General features: G+C 35.3%; 1 protein-coding gene across 1 annotated transcript in view; it reads left to right on the forward strand.

Moving 5' to 3' along the window:
- The window catches only part of LOC136818430 (calcium-activated potassium channel subunit alpha-1-like), a 37,063-nt gene that overhangs the window by 4,468 nt on the left and 9,920 nt on the right, over positions 1-22,675 (forward strand). Inside the window, exons 2-19 of the mRNA XM_067074769.1 lie at positions 8,712-9,040; positions 9,765-9,884; positions 10,485-10,546; positions 11,652-11,745; positions 12,831-12,945; positions 13,397-13,472; positions 14,457-14,532; positions 14,985-15,071; positions 16,142-16,231; positions 16,632-16,723; positions 17,130-17,240; positions 17,751-17,856; positions 18,380-18,462; positions 18,847-18,916; positions 19,791-19,856; positions 20,405-20,491; positions 20,858-20,982; positions 22,053-22,121. Of these exons, the coding sequence (XP_066930870.1) occupies positions 8,855-9,040; positions 9,765-9,884; positions 10,485-10,546; positions 11,652-11,745; positions 12,831-12,945; positions 13,397-13,472; positions 14,457-14,532; positions 14,985-15,071; positions 16,142-16,231; positions 16,632-16,723; positions 17,130-17,240; positions 17,751-17,856; positions 18,380-18,462; positions 18,847-18,916; positions 19,791-19,856; positions 20,405-20,491; positions 20,858-20,982; positions 22,053-22,121 (1,715 nt within the window). The 5' untranslated portion in view covers positions 8,712-8,854. The remainder of the gene's footprint in view (positions 1-8,711; positions 9,041-9,764; positions 9,885-10,484; positions 10,547-11,651; positions 11,746-12,830; positions 12,946-13,396; positions 13,473-14,456; positions 14,533-14,984; positions 15,072-16,141; positions 16,232-16,631; positions 16,724-17,129; positions 17,241-17,750; positions 17,857-18,379; positions 18,463-18,846; positions 18,917-19,790; positions 19,857-20,404; positions 20,492-20,857; positions 20,983-22,052; positions 22,122-22,675) is intronic.

Genomic DNA, 22,675 nt, shown 5'->3' on the forward strand with positions numbered 1-22,675 from the left:
AACGTCAGAAATGTCCATTCCTGAGGAACGAGTGAGGGATGCTTGAAAATAACGTCATGAAAGTCCATTCCTGAGGAATGTTCGAGGAACGAGTGAGGAACACCTAAAAATAACGTCATAAATGTCCATTCCTCAGGAACGTTCGAGGAATAGATGAGGAATGCTAAAACAAAGTTTTGAAATATCCATTCCTGAGGAACTTTCGAGGAACGCTGAGGAATGGTGAGGAATAGAAGAGGAATATTGAGGAATGGAGATGTCCGTGAGGAATGGTGATCGGGTTAGTAGTGATACTAGATGGGAAGGAACTGGGATTGGATTGCCACTATCCAACCCTGTGGCTCTCACACACATTTTACAGTTCAAAGAATAAGATGGAAAGAGTGGGGAAAGAATGAGAATTTAAAAAATCGGACTATAACCCGGTTCGAAGCCCCGTACACCGTGACCGCTCACCGCAAGAGCTGGCGAACGAGTGAATCTTGAGAGAGTTGAAATCTTGAAAATTCTGAAAAATGACGAACTATACCCCGTCGAAGACTGCAATCTAACTTTGCGTTTTCAGCACCTTGACATCGCATTCTTTGTATAAAAACTTTGGCTTTAACTTTCAAGTCCTCGAAAAGTAACGTAGAACGAGCAATCCTGAGAAGTTCACCAACAAAAGAAGAATAAAAAATCGATTCTGGCAAGTTGCTATCTTTATGTGGCATTCGGACTATGGAAAAAGGAAATGCATCCCGTTTATCAAACAACTTATAAATAAATATCCCGTCTTTGATGGTAATATCCAGGTTTAAAAAAGAAGCATGATTACCAGAGTGCTCAATTTTGAGTTCAAGCTCATCTGGATAGATATCTCTATATACAGACTGAAACAAGTATATATATCTACCGAGAAATTTCAATGTTGACAATTTGGACAGAATTCACAAAAAAAGTATGGCATTCTAATTTTGTTTAAGATTTCAATTAATAGTATATTAAGAAAGGTAGTCAAAAGATTTCCCACAAACAGTTAGTCACATTAGCATCCTACCGAAATGCGTATCAAAGATTAATGCTGCCATTTTGCACTATATCGGTTACTTGAAGCAAGAAAATGCGTCGCAAAACTTCTAATAGGATTCATAGAAAATATACTGACGCTTTTTAATGAAATTAATATTTTTATGAGAAATTACCAAAATTTTGAGCTATAGATGAAAAAATTTGAGCTGAGCCAACCTTGAAAACTAATTTGAAGAACAACTTCTCAAGAAAAAATATACGGTGGAGAAGACCTACATCCATGCACCAACGGATAGGAACCTCAATATCTCCGTTATATTTTGAAAGGAATTTTTCCAGAAATTATCAGTCGGTCGGACGACAAACACAAGTTATTTGTGATTGTGGCTTAAACCAATCTAGGTATTGGTAAACAATGACTGTCGTCAGTAAAATCTGTAAAGTTATCGGAAATCGAACGAGTCACTACATCCGGGAGGTCACATATGTATCTCAAATATCTTTGGTCGTTTAAGCATTCCATTTACACCTGAACCTTTAGTATTTACATACAATACATATATACATCTGTGATAAAAAGCTGATATGATAATCAGACTGAACAGACTGTATCGTATAAAAGTCCAATAAGTTTCATGGTGTTTCATGCCGTCATGGGGCATGGATGGCGCACAATGACCAATGTTGAATAACGTCAATGTAAACAATGGTAGTAAAAACTTGCATGGAGATCATAACCATCGGCCAGCATGATTCAACACCATTGATTTTTTGGAAATTTTATTTCCAGTCACCAACCATTTAATATTCACATTTTGATTTGTCTTGTTTTTCTTGTAAAAAAGTTGTACTGTAGCGGCAGCTGCTAGTTATTGATTTCTCGCTTAATACTCGAGCAAATCTTAATATGAATCAAAATTATAAAAAAATGAGTATCTGCCCCTATGTACGAGGTTGATTTCATCTTCACTCGGTTATACTATTAAGTTTGTATAGGTCTTACCGTATGTGGATTGAATTTCCTGTGTATCAATTTTTCAACGATTTTTGCGATTTTTGGCCATTTTCACGAAAATTAGTCCTCAAAAAAAGATTTAAAATCCGAATATTGGCCCCGAGGGAAATAAAAGAGGCTGATTATCGCGAAAATTTGTCCATTAAAGATCTTCTGTTCTTAATTGGCAGGCAAAAGCTTTTTGCTTCGAATCTAATTTTTTACCACAATCTTACCACTGTGAAGAATGTGATGTTTGTATAAAAAAGGTCCTTGTAATTAATGCCAATTCTTATTATCTAATGATATACCTTTGTTGAACATCTTTGGATTGCAGTGATAACTTCAAGATAATAATTTTTATCAGAACACGTTTTCTAATCATGCAGAGAACAGTCAACTGCATTTTCCATTCCTGTTATTTATAAGAAGAATTGTGAGTAAGATTTGACAAGTAAACAGAATTTAGAATTTCGAGAGTGGAAGATAACATAAGAGTTCTTCCAAGTCCCCCTCCAGTGCTATACCGTCTTGGAAGAATTTCCGTGCTCAATGAAGTATATAAACACACATCCCCGGTGGAACTTTTTGCTAAGTCCTTGAAATCCCAATGGGGATAGCAATTCTATTGTTCCAAGGTTAAAAAATTCAGTGGGGATGGTTTTGGAGTGCAATTGGTGAAACATCGAATTTCAAGTGGGGATGAAATCAAAGTCACTTTCCAAGTGGGGCTGAAATTCCAGGGTACTTTCCCACCCGGGATGAAATTTTTGTCAAATGTTCCAATGGAGCTGGCCACCAGTGACACAGGTGTGTATACAAAGGCTTTTCCATCTTAAAATTCTGCATAATTTACCAAACATTCAAGAATATGAGCTGATTTGCCTGTGTCACTGTTTCTAAGAAATAACGTTTTCCCTTAGCCTAGAAATCTAAGCTACTTTGATTCAGTCACAAGGATGAATTTGATGGTAAGTTGTGACTGAATATCACTGTTCAGTATTCCAAAGCAAACTTAAAATCTGTAAATATAAAAAATCTTTAAAGCGCCGAAAACGCTATATTGTCATTAGCTGTGTGTCCTAGCCTTGTGAATATGGCCTTTGTTTATAACTAGGCTAGTTTTTCCTAACAATAAAGTTCTTATAAGAGAAAATAAGATGTCTGAAGAAGACTTATCTATGGATTAGTTTTTCACTCCTTGCTGTATCACATCTGATATACATTATTATTTTAAAAATAAATCTTTTCCCAATCGATAAAATCGTCATTAATAATTCATCGTGTCAGATCTATACAGTAGTTAAAAATTTATGTCTGTTTTAGAAAAGAAATGTTGAGATGATGATTATAACTGAAAGAAAATAGTTTTTAAAAGATTTTAATAGAATCTTTTCTTTTTTAAAGGCGTTTTGAAACAGCTCAAACTGCTCAAAGTTTAGATTTTTTTTTAGTTTAGAAAAAATCTCTTTTTATTTATGTACCATTGTGTCCCCTTTTGCCCGATTCTTGTCTTAGGTGATATTTAGAGGCAATCAGAAATTAACTATGTGTTATTGGCTACTTTAGTTAGAAATTTGGTTACACTCATTCCCACAAAAAGGCCTCGTTAAAATTTACACGCCGTATCTAGACCCTTAGCACAATGTTATGGCTCCACTGAACCCAATTTACCTGAAAGTTTTGATTGAATACAAATATTTCTTATAAAAAATTCTCACCCAAAACTGTATTATTTTTTATTAAAATTCTTAAGTATTTTATCTCACTGCTATGAATATTGAATATATATTCATGAAATTTTTTTATATATAATACAAATTGATAAAACTGTGACAAAATGTTGATTGCTATTAGTATAATATTTTTCATATATTTTATAATATAATGAAAAGCGAAAAGTTTTCTTAAAAAAATTGGAACTCGTTGTTGTTATGGTAAAATAATATTTCTAGAATAATTTTTTAAAGATTTTTTTGATATTGATGACAAAATATCTCTGCTTTCTCGGACAGTTCTACAGTTGTTCTGTTGGTCGATTTTCAAGGGGAATTTTTATCGAATAAGGGAGCATATCGAATAGTAGAATGTCGTTTCTCGTTGATGGTGGTTTCAATATTTTATAAAAATGAAGTGTTTTGAATAGTAGAACGTCGCTTTATGAGAGTTTTATACACTCATATCTTACAGCCCGGTGAAACTTTTTCCTACAACGGTGATAAAATTTTGATTGAAATATCAATGGGGATAAAAGTTCTATTTTTTCTAGGTTAAAAAATCTAGTGGGGATGGTTCTTGGAATGCAATTTCTAAACAATGAATTTCAAATGGGGATGAAATCAAAGTCAATTTCTCAGTGGGGCTGAAATTTTAGGGTTTTTCTCCCACCGGGGATAAAATTTTTGCTAAACTTTCCAGCGGGTCTGTGACACAGGGGTGTTTTCTTGTTTGACGGCGATTTTCAATATTATCGAAGAAAGGAGCGTCTGGAATAGTAGTATGTCGAATTAGAGAGCATCAACTGAAGAAGTTCGTGGTACTGTGAGAATATTTCACCTTTGCGTATGGAATTATTCAACTCATTTCAAATTTCAACCAGAACATGTTTACATCCCAGTCTCACAGCCCCGGTGGAACTTTTTTTCCTCAGTGGGCCGGGGATAAAATTCCTATTGAAATCCCAATGCAATGGGAATCGCAATTCCAAGGTTAAAAAAAAACTAGCAGGGATGGCTTTGGAGTACAATTTTTAGTGAGCTCCATTTAAGAATAAGTATAAGTGAGCTGGGTTCGAATTTGAGAATAAATCAATTTCGAGGTTTTATTTTTTTGGATCATACCCTAAATAAGCGATACTCACACTTCGAGCTTTTTCTAATAAGTAAATTTCTTACAATGGCATTTTTGTGAAATTTTTTGAGCCTTACTTGGGGAAAACTGTTAGATTTTGTTGCCTAATTCCACGATGGTGATATTCTGAGCATATTCTTAATTTTTTGGCAAATTTCTTCATGAATATTCTTATAAAGTATGTTATTATATCAAAAAGCGTGTATTTCTAAGCTATGGGATTTGTATTTTCCAGTCTCAACTTTGAATGTGAAAAAACAACTTTATTCTAACTCATTTTCCTATATAAATAATTGCCATGTTTTAGGGAAAAATTAGCAAATATATGAGTTCTCCTTTCTTTCATTTTTCAAACAACCTTCTAATTTTCCTATGTTTGCTTTTTTGAATTGTATAAATTTCAAAAAGTGATTTTCTCTTATTTATCAACGTAAAACAAGCCTCTAAGCATTATCATAACATATAGACTTGTTGGAATCAGTAAGAAATCTGTTATCTTGAAGCTGTTTTTTGAACTAATTTCTTATGATGATATTATTTTTATCAAAATATTTGGAAATTTTCTACTGATTTTTTCTCTGAAAATTCTGTTTCCTTTTCATAGAAGAGAAGTAAATTTACGTTATATGGCCTACTTTTGTGATAGGATTAGATTTTAAAATTGTTTCTCTGGTTTGTAGGTTTTTGCTTTGGAAAACCAATTGCTTCTGTTAATGAATTTTTGTGAGTTTTGAGATAACCCGGACCCTATACATTCTGAGAGGATTTCGTCTCCTGTGGTAAAGATTTCCTATGTAAAACTACTCTTAACGATCTCCCCCATGTGAATGGCACAAATGCTATGGCAATCCCCCGGGGGAGGCACTCAGGCAAAATTGGGAACGGGGACGTGCCGCTGGTCAGGGTCCCTTTTTTAGGCTCTGAAGATATCTGAGAGGGTCCCAAATTTACAAATTTTCAACATTATTACCTGACAGGGTTGTCTTTTGGTTATTTTGGACAAGTTTCAGGGTGGAAATTAGAAAGTTTTTCAATCTTTCGTCTACATTTCGTTATTTTTGCCACTTTTCAGGGTGAAAATTCGGGAATTTCTTCAATTTTCCTTCCGACAGGGTCCCAAATTTACCAATTATTCATAGCTGACAGGCTCCACTTTTCAAACTCCAGCGGCACGTCCCCGTCGGCCGCCAAGGTCAATGCCCCCCCCTAAGGGGCAATCCTCACGGAAATCCTTAGGTGTAACAATAACAATTTTTAATACCTCGCCTTTTTTGAACACAAGAGATTTTCAACTTCACTTTTGTCTCATTTGGCTAACGAATTCATACTGCTGGTCACTGAGACAGGGGTGTCCTTCGAAAACAAAGAAAATTTGCATGCAAATTGGACCTTGGGTTCTTATTTCGATCCCAGATTGATCAAAGGGTACGAGGGGTAAATCATTTGAAAAAAGGTGTACGATACTTTTTGACTTTTTGAATTTTCATTTGACTTTTTGACTTTTTTTTGACTTTTTTTTGACATTTTTCAAACTTTCATTTTGACTTTTATTTGACTTTTTGACTTTTTTCTAACAACTTTTGACTTTTTCTTTGACTTTTTGACTTTTTTTTGACTTTTTTGACTTCTTTTTACCTTTTTGTATAGGTGTACGATAATTTTTCGAGTGGTTTACCCCTCGAAAGGGTATACATAGACCTTTATCACTGGAATATTATAAGGAAGTTGAGCTTAAATTTTTATGATTTATTGAATAAAGTATTTTTTTAGTTAGGTTAAAGATTTTGTTTTAAAATAAGAGTTATGTCAATTGCTCACTCATCAATTTTAATTTACAAGCTTTTTCACATTGGATTGACACAGATTTGGAGCAAGATTGATCAGAAAGAGGAAAAGAAAAACGTTTTTTGCTTATATCAGCATATAATAACAATAGGCAGACACTGTCCTGATATGAAATATGTGCCTGATATGAAACGGGAACACTCATGTAAAAACAAAACCTTTAATATGCTAATCTTGTCATATGAGTTCACGATTAAAAATAAGACAAAATAAATGTTTTTCTCAAATAGTGATTTTCAAAGGTCAATCTGGTCAACAGAGTATCCAGTCTATAGTTCATTAGGTTAAAAAGGTGTTGATTTTTTAGTCAAGCCTTAAATACAACGTTTTTTATGGTTCTTATACCTAGCTGGCACACAACTTTGTTTCAACGTTTATCTAACGTTCCCAACGTGCATATAACGTTAGATGAACGTTGAAACAACTTTATGTGCGTTACTTTTTGGGCTATCTGAATGTTAGATGACACAGATGTAATACTTTGTAATAGGTAAGTATTGAATCATGATAGATAATATTCTCGGTAGAAGCTTATGAAATGTTGAAATATTACACGCGGAGAAGTTTTTGTACTCTGTGCCAGAATGTATCTTACGTATAATGCAGCGTGGAACGTCAATTAATTTTGAAATTGCTACGAATATCAGATCTGTTTACAAACAAAACAGTTCATATATATGCTTCTTTTTGATGAATCACCATTTTTTGCTGTTGTGTATTTATGTTTTATATGTATGCGTATGCAGTATCTATCAGTGGCCCCTGGGGAGACAATGGCTGAGCTGCCTAAAGGCTCAGTCGTTATTCCATGGCCAGCCACTTAAAATATTAGTTATTATTTTTGTTATTATTAGTATGCAGTCCTGCCGAGTCTTAATAAGGACGAAATGCTTATACGCCTCAGCCACCCAAATCTCCTGAGTGGATATAGTCCCGGGGGGGGGTCACTCATATGATCTGGCCTACGTCATGTGCCGTGCTTAAGGGTGGGGTTTTTCTGCATCCCAAAATGCACTGTAAGGGTTTGTTTCTGTGAGATTGCACTGCAAGGGTCGAATTTTAAAACAAACTCAAAATAATTGTTAAATAGAAAGGTTTTTACTTCTCGTTTGTTTGAAAAAGTTTCTATTGTCTGATAATTACAGCTGACAAGAATAATTTTCTCAGTTTTTCTTTGAAACAGAAAATTTCCCAAGCTCCTTCTCTTCACGCAGATTTACAGCTGAAAAGCCATATTGAACTGCACTGTAAGGGTACGATTTTGAAAAGCAGATTTTGCGCGGCACATACCGTCGTTTCAAAATCGAGTGGGTTCGTCCACCCCCCCTGCATGGAAATTTAGTGGAACAGCACAATGCTGCTAATGCGAGAGAATTTTTTACTTTTTTTCCACGTTTGAGAACATGTGTTGAGTATACTGATAAGGCCTGATATGGATGATAAGGACCATCTTGATTATCTATTTAGAAAGTTATTGTAGAACAGCAAGTTCTTCTTGTAGTACACGTTTTCTTTTTTATAAGAACATCCAAATTTTTTGAAGCCTTCGGATGTTCTTAACTTTTTGAATTTTAAGCCTAAAAATGTTCTTAACATGCTCTTCTTTTTACCATTTTCTGAGTATTTTTGTCCATTTTCCTAAGAGATTTAGTGCCTTAGGGTCTACAAAGCCTTAAAATATTCTTAACTTGTTCTTAACAATTTGGCCATCGAAGCCTTATGTTCTTATATAGTTTGTTCTTATAAAAAAACGTGTATACAAAATCATGTAAAGTTGAATATTAAGACAAATCCATAGCTGTTCCGTCTTTCAAGTTTAATACATCCAAAGATTATACCAATCTTAATATATTTAAGATTCATTATCATTAATTATCATATTATGAGTTAGTCTATTACTTACAAATATTATCCTATTCTCATTTAAAGACTCCCATCCTACAGGTCACACAGCCATTCAAAAAACTGGTCTGTCTTGCATCATTGCATTTTCCTTATCTTCCTCTTATAGGATTCTTAATTCGAAAATTACAAAGATGTCTTGGTTGCTTCTGGATAGTTGATAGTTGATAAATCTGGGCGTTACATATAAAACATTGAAAGTCATTAAATACAGTGTTTGGGACTAAAAACTTTACATAATAAAACATTACTATGGCGAGTGCAGCTTGTCGTATTGAAGTCGAGATTCCGGCAGATGAACGGAAATGGCCATGGTTTTTAGTGGTTTCCGGGTTAATCTTTAGTTCCGGCTTAATTTTAATCATCATTGGACGTATTTTGTTGTATTTCTTCCATGGCGCTAAAAGAAGATCGAATAGTGTGATTGATATGAATGAGGTAAGTTTTTACTTGCACAGAATCGAGTTTTTTTGGAAGAATTCGTTTACTAGGCTGCCTGCATCCCCGCTGATATGTCTTGATATATTTGATGCAATTGACTTCCAAGCCCGAAGGGCTAGAATCAAGACTCATGGATGGGCAATGAAACCACTTATTTCCCATCCAGAACGCCCGCGCGTGGTTTTTACACAAACGCCGGATTGAAATAAAAATCTATTGCTATAGATTTCAAAAAATGCAATCCTCAAAAACAAAAAAACCGCTAGACACAATCCGTCGTTATGATTACGGCGCGTTCTGGATAGGAAATAAGTGGCTTCACTTTTTCTTGCCTGGGAAAGGTTAGAGAGTCTATTCTAGCCCTTCGGGCTTTAAGTTCAATGGTTGATGCTCAGCGTGTACACAATTTTCCGTCCGAGAGTTCAGTCAGTATAAGTTTCGGCGTCGTTGGGTAGACGTTGATAAAACATTAAAGATCTTTTTCAAATGTTGGTAAATCGCAAGCTCGGTCTGTACCTCGGCTGCGGTCAATATTTTACCGTATTGACCTCCAAACCAGTTATTATTGTATTAATATAAACTCGCCACTATCTTTGTAACGGACGATAACATCGCCTATTAAACGATTTGAAATTTTTTTTCAAATAACACGAGTCTTACCTGACTTTTTACGGTAAAAATATTGCAATAACAATTACTTTTTCTATTTCCAATCCGTTAGGTGGACGAATTGGAGGAAGAGGAATTCTTCTTGGAAGATTTAGAACAAGGATGGTATTTAGATTTGAAAGAAGGTGCTGGCAACCTGGTGTCTGCTCAAACATTACAAGGACGTATATTGGTGAGAATTTTGATACAATTTAACTCTCTTTAATTCGAATCTTCCTGTAAATCGAAATAAATTGTTGGTACCATCAGCTGGAACGTGGTATAAAATACTCTCTGTAATTCGATTCATTGTCTAATTCGAAGAAGATACCTGGTCGCTTGAAGATCGAATTAGAGAATGACTCGAATTACAGAGAGTATTGTATACTACGTTCCAGCTGATGGGACCAACAATTTCTTTCAAATTACAGAAAGATCCGAATAAAACAGGTTCGAATTAGAGAGAGTTGGCTGTATTAAACTTTTTAGTTAGCACACGTCTTCTTAAAATAATTTTTTTACTTGAGTCTTATTTTTGTCATAAGATCTGATCTTTCCAACGCGGAATATTTTGTATGGACTGGAGTTGTTTATAATGCGTATAATACAGTAGTATAGGCGTTATATGATAATACGATTATTGTTACGGGGTTTAGTTTGTATAAAGCTAAAATTGTTCCCTCCATTACTTTTAGTCTGAATTAGTCGTCTAGCTTGCTAGACTAAAGGATATGTTTTATAAAGCCTATTTCTACTTTGGAAACTTATTTTTTTGTTTGTTACTTTGTTTAAGGTTGTTCTATCGTTTGTATTCAACTTGGCAGAATGCGCACTCTATATCACAGAAACAGGATAGTAAGTTTAAAAATTATCTAGCACCCTCAATCCCCAAGAAATATCTTGATGCAAAAGAATTCTAAGATTAAAACCCGTCCCCCGGACTCCATTACCGAGTTTATGTATGTGTCTAAATCAGCATTTTTACCGTCCTTGATTTTGCAGGTCAGAAGTCCGGGTTTTTCCAAATCGTTTCAGTCACATTATCGTCCTCAAAAGTGCAAATACATAAACTCGCTACTATCAGTGTTGAGTCCAGAAATGGCCGAGAACTCAACGCTGACAGTGGGGGAAAGGGGGACCATGTGAAGTGTCTCAGATATCAATTGGAGGATTGCAGATACAGAAATTTCCATCCGACACGCTAAAGCTCTGAAAGTTGGGAATACTGACCCGCTCCTTTATAGCTTTAATGTGGGCGGCCGCCGAGCCGCCATCGGAATATCAGATAAGTTTAAGAATATACTTTTCAATGCAAAAAACCCTTACATATTTTTTAATAGAATTACCTAAAACGAAGAGAGCATCGTGATTCTTAGAATTTTTCAAATATTCCTAAGCAAATCTTAAGATTTTAAAGGGAAAGCAATAACTGTGCCGTAGGAAGCATTTTTTAAGGGGGAGCTGAAGTTTAGTGACACTGCGAGGGCCTACCATGGTTTGGCCCGAGAGGGGAGGCTCGAAAAATTTGTCCAGGAAAGCAGATTTTTGTTACCCAATAATTGTCATCTGAGTGAAGGTAGAGAGTCTATCACCATATTTCCCTAACACCCTGCTTGGAAGAGCTTGGACTCACAAACTTTCACCGCAATGGACTGTGTTCGAATCCCAGGCTCTTCCAGGTAGGGTGTTGTGGAAATATGGTGATAGACTCTCTACCTTCACTCACATGTCATTCTCTCTCAATCCGGCTGATAATCGAAGTATCAATTGACGCCAAATGAGCTTAGTAAAAGCTCAAATTGCAGATGTAGAACGATAAACTCGGTATACAATAATTGTATTTTTATATCATGAAAAGATAATTACCGAGTCATAAATGTTTGCTCTCCTAACCAAATTTTGCGCCCCTCTTGTCTACGCGACTGCTACGTTGTCATATTTTACTTTGCATCTTTTTCAGTCCAATCGAGCATTGTTTGGATTTGTCCGATCAAACATTATGGAGAGTGGAAATTTGTTTGAACGCTTTCTTCATTTTCCATTTTCTCATCCGGGTAAGTCATTTCTGAAACAACGTCCTAATAGCGTACACCTAACGTTCATGACATCAATATAACATCAGATGAACGTTTAAGACCATGTTCACACATTACTGTTCCATTTCGTTCCGGTACGATTTTCGTTAGATCGAATGTGTACATATTGGTTTCGGAACGTTTCGGAGCGTTTCGGAGCAAGAAAACGGAGCAGTTCCGTTCTGATGAAAAAAGTGGAGCGAAACCGTTTCGATCTGTTTTGCTCTGTAACGTCCTTTTTGACGTTTCGAATTTTGATGTTCACACGCTTGTTTTGGAACCGTTTCGTTTTGGAACGGAATGGAACTGTAGCGTCTGAACATGATCTAAATAACTAACTACCTAACAGAAGAAGGTGAAATTTAACTAAGTCTTATTCATTTTCTCGTATTTAGAGGTAAATATCCAACTTCCCGGTAATTGGCCCCCCCCCTGCTTTTTAAAATTTGAAGATTCTTCAACACCCGCTGTTTATAAGGCTCCAAACAAAGCTAAAAGTATCGGTAAATGACTTGAACGTGGACTTGCTCCGTATCGGTTCTAGGACGAACCTCAGTTAAGCCTATTTTCTGTAGAGAATATTTGTCTAGTCTGAATCGCAGACCTCTTTAGATATACTTCCTATATAAACTTTTTCGCTAGAGGATGGGTAGAAGCTAGCCTAGAAATCTAAGCTAGTTTGATTCAGTCACTTGGATAAATCTGATGGTTAAGTTGTGACTGAATAACAAGGCAAACTTAAAATCCGTAAATATAAAAAATCTTTAAAGCGCCGAAAAACGCTACATAACGACATAAGTCGTGTGTCCTAGCCTTGTGAATACGGGCTTAGTTAACTAGGCTAAGTAGAAGCCTAATATTTGTCATGCTGTAACGCAGATGTTGCGAATGTTGCACGGATATTAAACCTCGCTAACAGACTTCGTTGTTGGGTTAACTGTTCATAATTTCGACTACTTTTTTGACAGTTCATTGAGGCGAACGACAAATTATTTTTTTACCTCGGCCTCGTTGTTGGTTTAACTGCCCCATACCTGTCATAATTTCGACTTTTTCTTTTCTAGTTCATTGCGGCGAACGACAAATTATCTTTTTGGGCGATGGAACCTTTAACTTACGTAGATATTGTGACTGTACCAGCCGTCTTTGTGGCTGTCTATCTTGGCCGAAACTGGCTAGGTAAGTTATTTTATACAGCCTTGACGTCACGGATCGTGAATCACCTTTAAGAGATCGACTGATCAGTCGCAAATTGGGTATTACCCTTCTAACACTAATTTTAAGCAAGGAATTTATATAAATTCCTGGGTTTAAAGTTACGATTGGAAAAATAAATTAGAATGACTTTTTCCATTTCAAACATCAAGGCATCATTTTTACTTTGTATATAGAGTGAGGTAGCTTTGTTCAATTTAGAATAAACAGAAAGCAGAACTTTCAACGGTAAACATTTCTTTACTTTTCTGTATATAGAAATATGTATGAAAATTATTACATATTTCCATCAGAGTGTCCCGTACCCAATTTCGCCTAAGTGCCTCCCCCCCCCCGGATTCGTTCCTTATTGAAGTACTTCACTGGATAGTACAGGCAACGATTAACTAAATTTTCATGTTCTTTTTACTTTTAGGTCTCCGTTTTCTACGTGTCATCTATTTGATCAACTTGGCAGACATCCTACAATTTCTCAACGTGCTCCACACTGGGTAAATTCTATTGGGTATCAAATGATAATAGTATCATAGTAAAATAATTTCAAATCTGTTTCGGCTCTTATAAATCTTATAATACACCCCTGTGTCACTGACCCGGTGGGACCCCTACCAGTCAAGAACACCTTCAAATTAGCCTATCATAGGCTGATTAGCCTATCATTGGCTATTTAGCCGAAAATCGGTAAAAACCAATAAGGGGGATATTTCCTAAACCAAAATTGACCCAAAGTCAAAATTTGTCATGAGCATTTCTCTGACAATGAGGAAACCATGTATTCCTTAGAGAAGACGCGACTATTTATATTTCGTCAGAAATCGAGGTTTTTATTGATTTTCGGCTAAATAGCCTATATAAAATAGTCTAAATAGCCTATGATAGGCTAACCAGCCTATGTTAGGCTAATTTGAAGGTGTTCTTGACTGCCTACTAACTGGAAAATTACCTTCATGGTAAAAACATCCTACACTGTTATCTCCACTGGAAAATTGACTTTGTTTTCATTCCCATTTAAATTCAATGGAAAATTTTTACTCCAAAAGCCTTCCACTGGATTATTTTGACTTGGGAACAATTGAATTTCTATCCTCATTGTGATTTCAATAGAAACCTTCATCCTCCTCAAGGAAGAAGTTCCATCGGGGCTGTGAGACAGGGGTGTTATAACACTGACCTTTATATATTCCTGGACCAAGTTACTCAATCCCCACCAACCAAAAATCTTTGATCGGAGTTTTTTTTTTAATTGTTTAATTTTCAACATTGCAATGACTTCTTCTCGGGTACCAATTCGAAAAAAACTCCAATCAAAGATGGCGGGTGTAACTTGGTCCAGGAATATATAAAGGTCAGTGGTTATAATCATACACTTAAAACAAAATTAAATGGCGCGGGTTTGTTAGATATCTTTTCGCCCCTTTGCCAATTGAACTGTGTGAATAAATTTTTTATTGGTTATCATATTTTTACCTCTATAGTTCAAGTCTTGAGATGGCACAGATGATTGGTAATTTCTTGGCTTTGACTCTGGCTTCAGCTGGCATTGTTCATTTGGTAAGTTACTGGAATAAAAAAAAGGGACGTACCGTAAGTTGGTCTAATGTCGACATCCCTTCTTCTATTCAACATCCCTCTTTAGTTTAGAGTTTAGTTCATAATGTTTGAATAATTTTCTATTTCCAAGTACCATATAATTTCCTTTATTTAGCGTCACACCTAAAAATTTTAATTTGAATTTAACTTGAATCCGAACCTCTATAAATCAAACAAATTTCTGTTCCCCATGCGTGTTCGAGTTATGGAGAGACTCCATAGTACAATATATAAAAGTTTGTCTTAATTAATATCATTTGCAGCGGAGATCAAGATGGCTATAACTTTTAATAGAATTCGAATTAAATAGTGGTAAATTGTAAATTGCAGAAATTACTGCAAATTATATCGAGACAAACTTTAATTCATCTCAGACTAAGATAGCTTTGTTTTTATTTTCCCTTTTTTTTCAGTTGGAGAACACTGGTGATCCATGGGAGCCTATCAATTACACCAACAAACAGAAATTGAATTACTTCGAATGTCTTTATTTTCTATTTGTAAGTAAATACATGTTTTTCTTATTACTATAAACAAAGTTTCAGGCTCAGTTTTTGGTACCTAAACAATGGCTCTATTGTTTAAGACTAATAGAATGCTAAGCATAATGCGAGCCTGATTAGGAGCAGACACTTGCTTATAAAATAGAATCTACTTTCAAATTGACTTTTTTTAATCGGACTTTTTTTAGGGGCATTACTGTCAATAAATTGTCTTGCGTTGAATCTCTTCGCCATAGTTTCTATTGTTGAAATTGTACAAAACTTTTTCAAGTATTGGGTTTATTAGAAAAGCAGTTTTCCTTGGAGTTGTACCAAAATTTGTTGAAATACTCGCTTTTTTATAAGAATAATTTCATAACACGAGGCTGAAAATTGGCCAAAACCTAAGAACAAATTAAGAACATTCTGTGCCTCAGATTTTAGAAATCGTTAAGAAAGTACTAATTTTAACAGATTTTAAACGCATTTTCAGTTTAAATAAAGAAGCTAAGCGTATTAAGAACATCGTAAGAACATTTATCCTGAACATTTCAAAAAATTAACAACAGTTTAGCCAAAATGTACTCGTTCTTATAAAAAAAAGTTTTACGTTGAAATTTTATTGATAATTCATTGAAGATTTCCTTTCCATTCTGGGCCTCATACATATCGATTTCATGGAGAAAGAACTTGATAAATAACTTAGACATGCCAGACTACTCCATTCATGATAGATGGGTTTATTTTAAGGATAAGAAAGGTGAATCCCTTATGTAGGATTTGAAGCCATTTATTTATCCTACATAAAAGTTGCGCGAGCAAAATTCACCGCTAACGAAGATCAGAGAAAGCGCTGAATTCAATCCGTCATCTGAAATGTGAAATGTTTAACTAACGACATAAGACTAAGCATGGTTATATCGTCAAAATCTGGGAATCTTGAAATTACAGTCAATTCTCTCTGATTTGAACCTTTCTCTCTATAATTTGAATATTTCTCTAACTCGACGAAAGGTCTTAGTTCCTTGAAGGTCGAATTAGAGAGAGGCTACTGTACATTAGACTACAATTCTTCTGCTTTGTTATAGGTAACCATGTCGACGGTTGGTTATGGTGATATATATTGTCATACGTATCTTGGAAGGTTGTTTAATATTGGTTTCATCTCTGTTGGCCTGGTAAGATGAGATTGTTTTTTTAGGGGCCATTCCAATACAGTAGAACCCCAAACACCTATCTGTGGCAATATCTCCTTGATTTGAACAGTTTCCTGGTCCCTAGTGCGGTAGTGGTTTTAATTTGTTTTTGATTGGCTGGCGAATGAAAAATGAATTCCGGCGAAATCTAGATTTTAGTCTGGCAAATTCTTAGCTAGCCCAGAGATTTGGTTGGTGTGAGTATGTACTTGAATATGTAATTGAACTTTTAAAAACGAATTGTAATTCTTTTTGACCGGCGAAATTGCAAACTTAAAAAATTGACGTTGCAAACCCTTGTAAGCAAATCTTATATTACCCAAATTTTCAAAACATTTAACACTGATGCTTCAAACATGTAACTATTATTTTCTTATTTTAGGGTCTATTTACATCATACCTACCAGCTATCCAAGAATTCTTAGCTTCACATACGAAATATGATAGAGCTTTCAAGCCTACACCAGGGAAAAGGTATATAGTATTATTCAGTATTTTGATATCTACTTTTTGATGTATATAATATACATGAAAAAGTAGATATAAAAAATTTAATCAACTTGGGAAATTTTTCAGAACAAAATTAATAATATCTCTTCTGAATCCTTTGAAAAGCTAAAAATTAGATCAAATATTCTCATGTCTCTTTCATTCCAACATCGATGTATGAAAGACTCCACTGGACTAGTTAAAATGTCTTATTTTGTCATCGGGTCTTTCTACAAAATGAAGTACGCCTTGGTGTGAATATGTACTGTCTGACGGTAGCAAACAAATGTAATAAAAATTATCCGCGTTATCCGTAGGTAAAACCGGGTGCAATTTTCTGTCCGGAAGAGCCAATTGTAGCTAAGTACTATTCATTATCGTCATCTTACAGGCATGTCATTGTTGCCGGATACATCACCGAAGAAAGTGTGACCGGGTTTTTCAAAGATTTCTTGCATCCTGATCGAGAAGATAGTCAAACCACTGTCGTTATATTGTCACCGTAAGTTACTTATCTTTTATATCATTTAGCCTGACGCAAAATATTTCCAGAATCTAAGGGAAATACAAGCGAAAATCGAGTAAAAAGTTATAAATATTTTACCCCGACGCAAAATATTACGAAAATCTAAGAGAAATACTTACATAATTTGTTCAAAAATTTGCTTTAAATATTTTACAGAATTTTAAAATTTGGAGAAGTTGCTTTGGGTTAAATTTTGCGTTATCAGTTATTGGGAAAATCCTAAAGTCTTTCACCCTGATTCATTAACATTTAAACCATCGTTTAGAAGTGTTTTATGTTGGCTTCCATCTTTCATTCTACACAAACAGTTCAATCTTAGTTGGAGTATTTTATACATTTTACACATTTAACGCAGTCTTAGTTACAGTATTTAATTGATCAGCTCGCTCATCCACGAAAAAGGATACAAAATTACATACATATTAGGTAACCTCGACCCTTACTCCTAACCTTCTAACCCAAATTTTCTTGTTTTAAATCCTGCAGGAAATATCCGAGTTTGAAGATGCAAGCAGACTTACAAAGACATTGTACAAAAGCTTCATATTTTATTGGCACCATCTACAAGTTCATGGACTGCCATCGGACTAGGGTAAGTCTAAACACTTGAAGATGCAATACCTTATCGGGGAAAATTTCGTTGGGGAAAAGTGACAAAATTTTGGCCAAGTGACGAATATTTTTCCACGACAAAAATTTTCCCCGGCCTTAATCCGTTTGCCAACTACCAGCAAGTGACAAATATTTTTCCCCGACGAAGTTTTCCCCGATAAGGTAGATCATTTCATGATGTGTGTACCGTCAACTGCTCTAACTTGGGACGATTGGTCGAAACATGGGACTGGTTGATATCTAGTCTGTATTTTCACTCACTGTTAAATCTCTTTGACAACAAATTTGTTTTCGTGTATTTTTTAATACGCCGTTCATTAAGTCAAATCAAATGACTTTGGAGGTTCGGTGAAATGAATTGCCGTCCCATGTTATTCGAGTTATGGAAAAAAGTTTATAAGGCGTTGTTAAATGAAAGGGACTTGAAAACTTTTTCGAGTTAAAGAGACATTCGATTTATAGAGGTTCGAGTTAAAGAGCCTCTACTGAACTTTATTCATTAGATGCGAGAAGCAGATGCAGTCATCATTCTTTGTAACAAGAAATGTATAAGTCCCGATGAAGAAGACGCCGCTAACATTACAAGGTAATTCCTTCAATTTGATTGGTTCTTCAAAATAAGTCCTTTAAATTCATTGGCTCTTCAAAGTAAGTCCTTCAATTTGATTGGTTCTTCAAAGTAAGTGATTCAATTTGATTGGTTCTTCAAATTAAGTCCTTCAATTTGATTGGCTCTTCAAAGTAAGTCCTTTAAATTCATTGGCTCTTCAAAGTAAGTCCTTCGATTGGTTCCGGTTAAAATCCGGGGGGTACTTAGGCTAATGGAGGGTACGGTATGTGTCGCCCTTAAAGATAACTTTTTTGGATTTCCAAAATCGGGGGTCGGAAAAATCAGAGAATCAAATTTAAGTCCCATTAAGGATTTGAGAAATAGGAAAATTTAAACTTTTTACTCCCGGTCATTTTGTAGGGTGATTTCAGTGAAGAATTATCACGAGAACATTCGATGTATCGTACAACTCATGATGAACAAAAACAAGGTATGGCTAAAACTTTCACTGGGGATCTCTTTTATCATCCCTACATTAATAACTTTTATTGTCGAAAGGACATAGTAACCAAATTCCTTAACATATCCTGAAACTTTTATTGAATATGTTTTTTAGCGATTCGATAGACTGGAGTCGTTTATAATGCGTGTAATACTAATAATACCAATACTACTACTAATAATACGGGATTTAGTTTGTATAAACGACTGGAAGAATACGGTGTTCCAGCCTTATAGATACAGGGGCTAGCTACGCAGAAACTTGCGTAGCGAGAAAACAATTTATCAAGCAACAACAAACTCTCAAAACGAAATCAACTCAAATGAAAAACTTTCAATACACAAATCCACACATATTTTTTTTCTCAAGAATTATTTTGAGCAGGAAAAAATTATAATTGCAATATTGACACTTTTCTTTTGTTTGGAGTTAGTGCACAAAGGTTTCTAGACGACTAAAATTGTTCCATTCATTACTTTTTGCTTTATTTCTACTATGCATAAATTAGTCGTCTAGCTTGCTAGACTAGCGATTCGATGACTTTTCATGTATATTACAATGGAGTGAATAAAGCCTAATAAAGGCAGGGTTCTGTTGTTGTTTTCTGACCAGTCTTCGGGTTCGGTTTTGGTAATCGTATCTTCATAATTAGGATCTTATCGGAGTTTTTGATTTTTCTAAAAAAGCGATGTATTGTGGGATTGTTTCCGAAGTATTACAGTAGAAATCTCTTAGGAATTCCTCGAGGAAATTCTATTGTAATACTCCCGAAACAATCCCACAATGCATCGCTTTTTTAGAAAGATGAAAAACTCCGATAAGGTCTATTTGGATCTTTATTATATATGATTTTTTGTTTCAGTCACATTTACTGAATTGTCCACAATGGAATCGGGAACTTGGTGATGACATCATTTGTATCGATGAGGTAAAAGAAAAACCCTACTTCTTAACTCCGTTTGAAACCTCCTTCACTAATATTTCAGTATTCGACCCAAACTCTCGACCTATTGCTCGAATCTTTCTATAATTCGAACTAAAATATTGGTCCTCTCCGCTGTAATTCGGAATGATAAGAATATAATAAGAATAATTTTTTTGTCCTTTGAAGATCGAATTAGAGAGAGTCAACATTTCAGTATTTGACCCGAAAACTTATTAGGTCTCAGCTTGCAAAGTCTTTCTTAAGGCTCCTTTTACACGTTTCATCGTTTTACTTTGTAAGAAACAGACAACGGGTTAATTTATAAGAACAGTTTTATAAGAACACCAGCCTCAGACTTAGGCCCTCAGAACAATAGCTCCATTGTTTAGAACAATAGAAATTTAAGAACAATCTCAGGCTCAGCCAAAATTTGGACACAACTCGAACCAAAACAAGCTTCCTTGTCTTAAATAAAAGGAAAGAAAGGGTTTGAGCAAAAACTCACCAGTTAATATTTTCACGAAACACTTTTTTGTTTACTTTTTTTTCAGTTGAAACTTGGATTCGTGGCACAAAGTTGTAATGCACCTGGATTCTCAACGTTGCTGGCAAATCTATTCGCTATGAGGAGCGATACGGTACGTAGAACACAATTATAGTATCTTTGCCTAGTTTTTTGGTGCTTCTTGAACCTTGCGGTTAATTTGATTATCTAATTTGCTTCTACAGCCAAAACATTTAAATTCGCGTTGCTCAAAAGCTTATTTTATGTGCATACTGTATACATTTTATGCGTAAGTGTGCATAGAAACATTTTTTAATTTTTTGTGTTCCCACATTACGAAAAAGATCAAAACTTCTCTTACGACCTTTAGATAAAATACGAGCCATACGCGGAGTATGGATCTGCTCAGAAATGACATGGACGTTGAAACAATGTCGCCAGATCAAGATCTTCATCTGTCCGTACATTTATTTATTTTTTTTCTTTATAACTTCAACAGATAAGCGAGGAGATTCAAGAATCAGAGAAATGGAAAGTAGCGTACATGATTGGTGCAGCAAATGAGATGTACACAGCTCAACTATCGAATGCTTTCATTGGAATGTCCTTCCCACAAGCAGTAGAGTAAGTCATAGAATTCGTACCTAGTGTATTATTGGTTTTACTGTGTTCTAGACCCAGGGGGGTACCTAGGCAAGTGAACTAAACGAGTATGTGCCGCCCTTAAGGAGGAGGCTTTTTGGAGCCTTGAGTCCCTGTACTGTACACCTTTTCGACCGTAGTCGCACGGCTAGGTGCATGCCACTTTATTTGTAATTTACCACCCTAAACAACTCGATCCAATCCTTTTTTTAGGGTATTTTTCTTTTGTCTTTAGGTGCGAAAATAAGACTGTGAACGTTATAGGGTGGTAAAACGGACAAAAAAATGCCCGCGCGGCAATTGGTGGCTACGGTCGAAAAGGTGTATTGGCTTTACCGTTTTTTGGAACCTGGCCTGTAAGGATTGAAAAAAGCAGAAAATTATATCTTAGTCCTATTAAGGGTTGGAGAAATAGGAAAATTTTGCCCCTAGAAATATCGAGTTTTGGTTAAATTAGTCTCACTAAGGGTCGTAGAATTCACAAAATTCTTCTTCTTTTTTTATCCCGCCAAAAGGTCCAAGGGTAGAAAGTCGGGTGGCACATGCCCGTCAGCTCGCAACCCAGCACCCCCTCCCCCTGGGTTCTAGATGGTATCAAGTACTTATTATTAGTACAATTGGCCAATACGTAGGTATACTCTGACATACAGCGACCGTAGCATGAAGGTAATGCATCTAGCTATGGTGCGCAAGGTTGAGGGTTCTATCCCTAGCCGGGTCATACCAAAGATTCCCAATTCCCAATGTACTTGATGCCTCTCTGTTTGATGCTCAGCAATTAAAGAGACGGATCAAGGGTAAGTGGAGAAATCCAGGGAAAGGAGTGACGCCCTACCCTACCTTTGGCTAAACAGCTAGAGAAAAAGGAAGCCGTCGGGTCGCCCTCGACTGCGGTCGCAAACTTACTTACTGACATCCAGCAGTAACCTCATAAAGCCTGGTATACACGGAGACGGGCTTAGTATAAAGTGTGAAGTGTAATAGTCGATGGCATTTATAATATTACTTTGTCTATTGCGCACCATACAAAACATTATGCATTTGCTTTTTAGATTATGTTTTGAAAAATTGAATTTAATGTTGATTGCCATCGAAATGAAAATCTCAAGAAAAGAGCGATAGTAAGTACTCTAATGCAATGATTTATTACACGTTTTTTATAAGAACAAAATCCAAAATTTTGGATGCTCTCAACTTTTTAAAGCCTAAAATTTTCCTTAACATGTTCTTATTTTCACTATTTTGTGGGTATTTCGTTCGTTTTCCTTAAGAAACCGGGTGTTTTTAAAATTGTTCTTAATATGTTCTTATTTTCACTATTTTGTGGGTATTTTTCCGTTTTCATAAGAAATCGGGTGTTTTAGAGTCCCCAAAGCCTTAAAATGTTCTTAACTTGTTCTTAACATTTTGGCCATCGAAGCCTTATGTTCTTATATAGTTTGTTCTTATTAAAAACGTGTACTTCTTTTAAAAATCCTTTGAAATTTGAATATTATCAGTTTTGATAAATGTAGTCTGAGTCGCAGACTCCTATAGATACATTTCCTATATAGTATTAAGCATAGCCTCGATAAGAAACTTTTTTGGATGAGCAGAAGCTAGTTTCTGAGACAAATATTTCTTTAAAAAGATTTTGATAATTTTTTAATACTACTTGATTCCCATTATTATTACT

Source organism: Clytia hemisphaerica, unplaced genomic scaffold (assembly GCF_902728285.1).
Source record: "Clytia hemisphaerica strain Z4C2 unplaced genomic scaffold, Clytia hemisphaerica genome assembly, whole genome shotgun sequence".
Lineage (NCBI taxonomy): Eukaryota > Metazoa > Cnidaria > Hydrozoa > Leptothecata > Clytiidae > Clytia > Clytia hemisphaerica.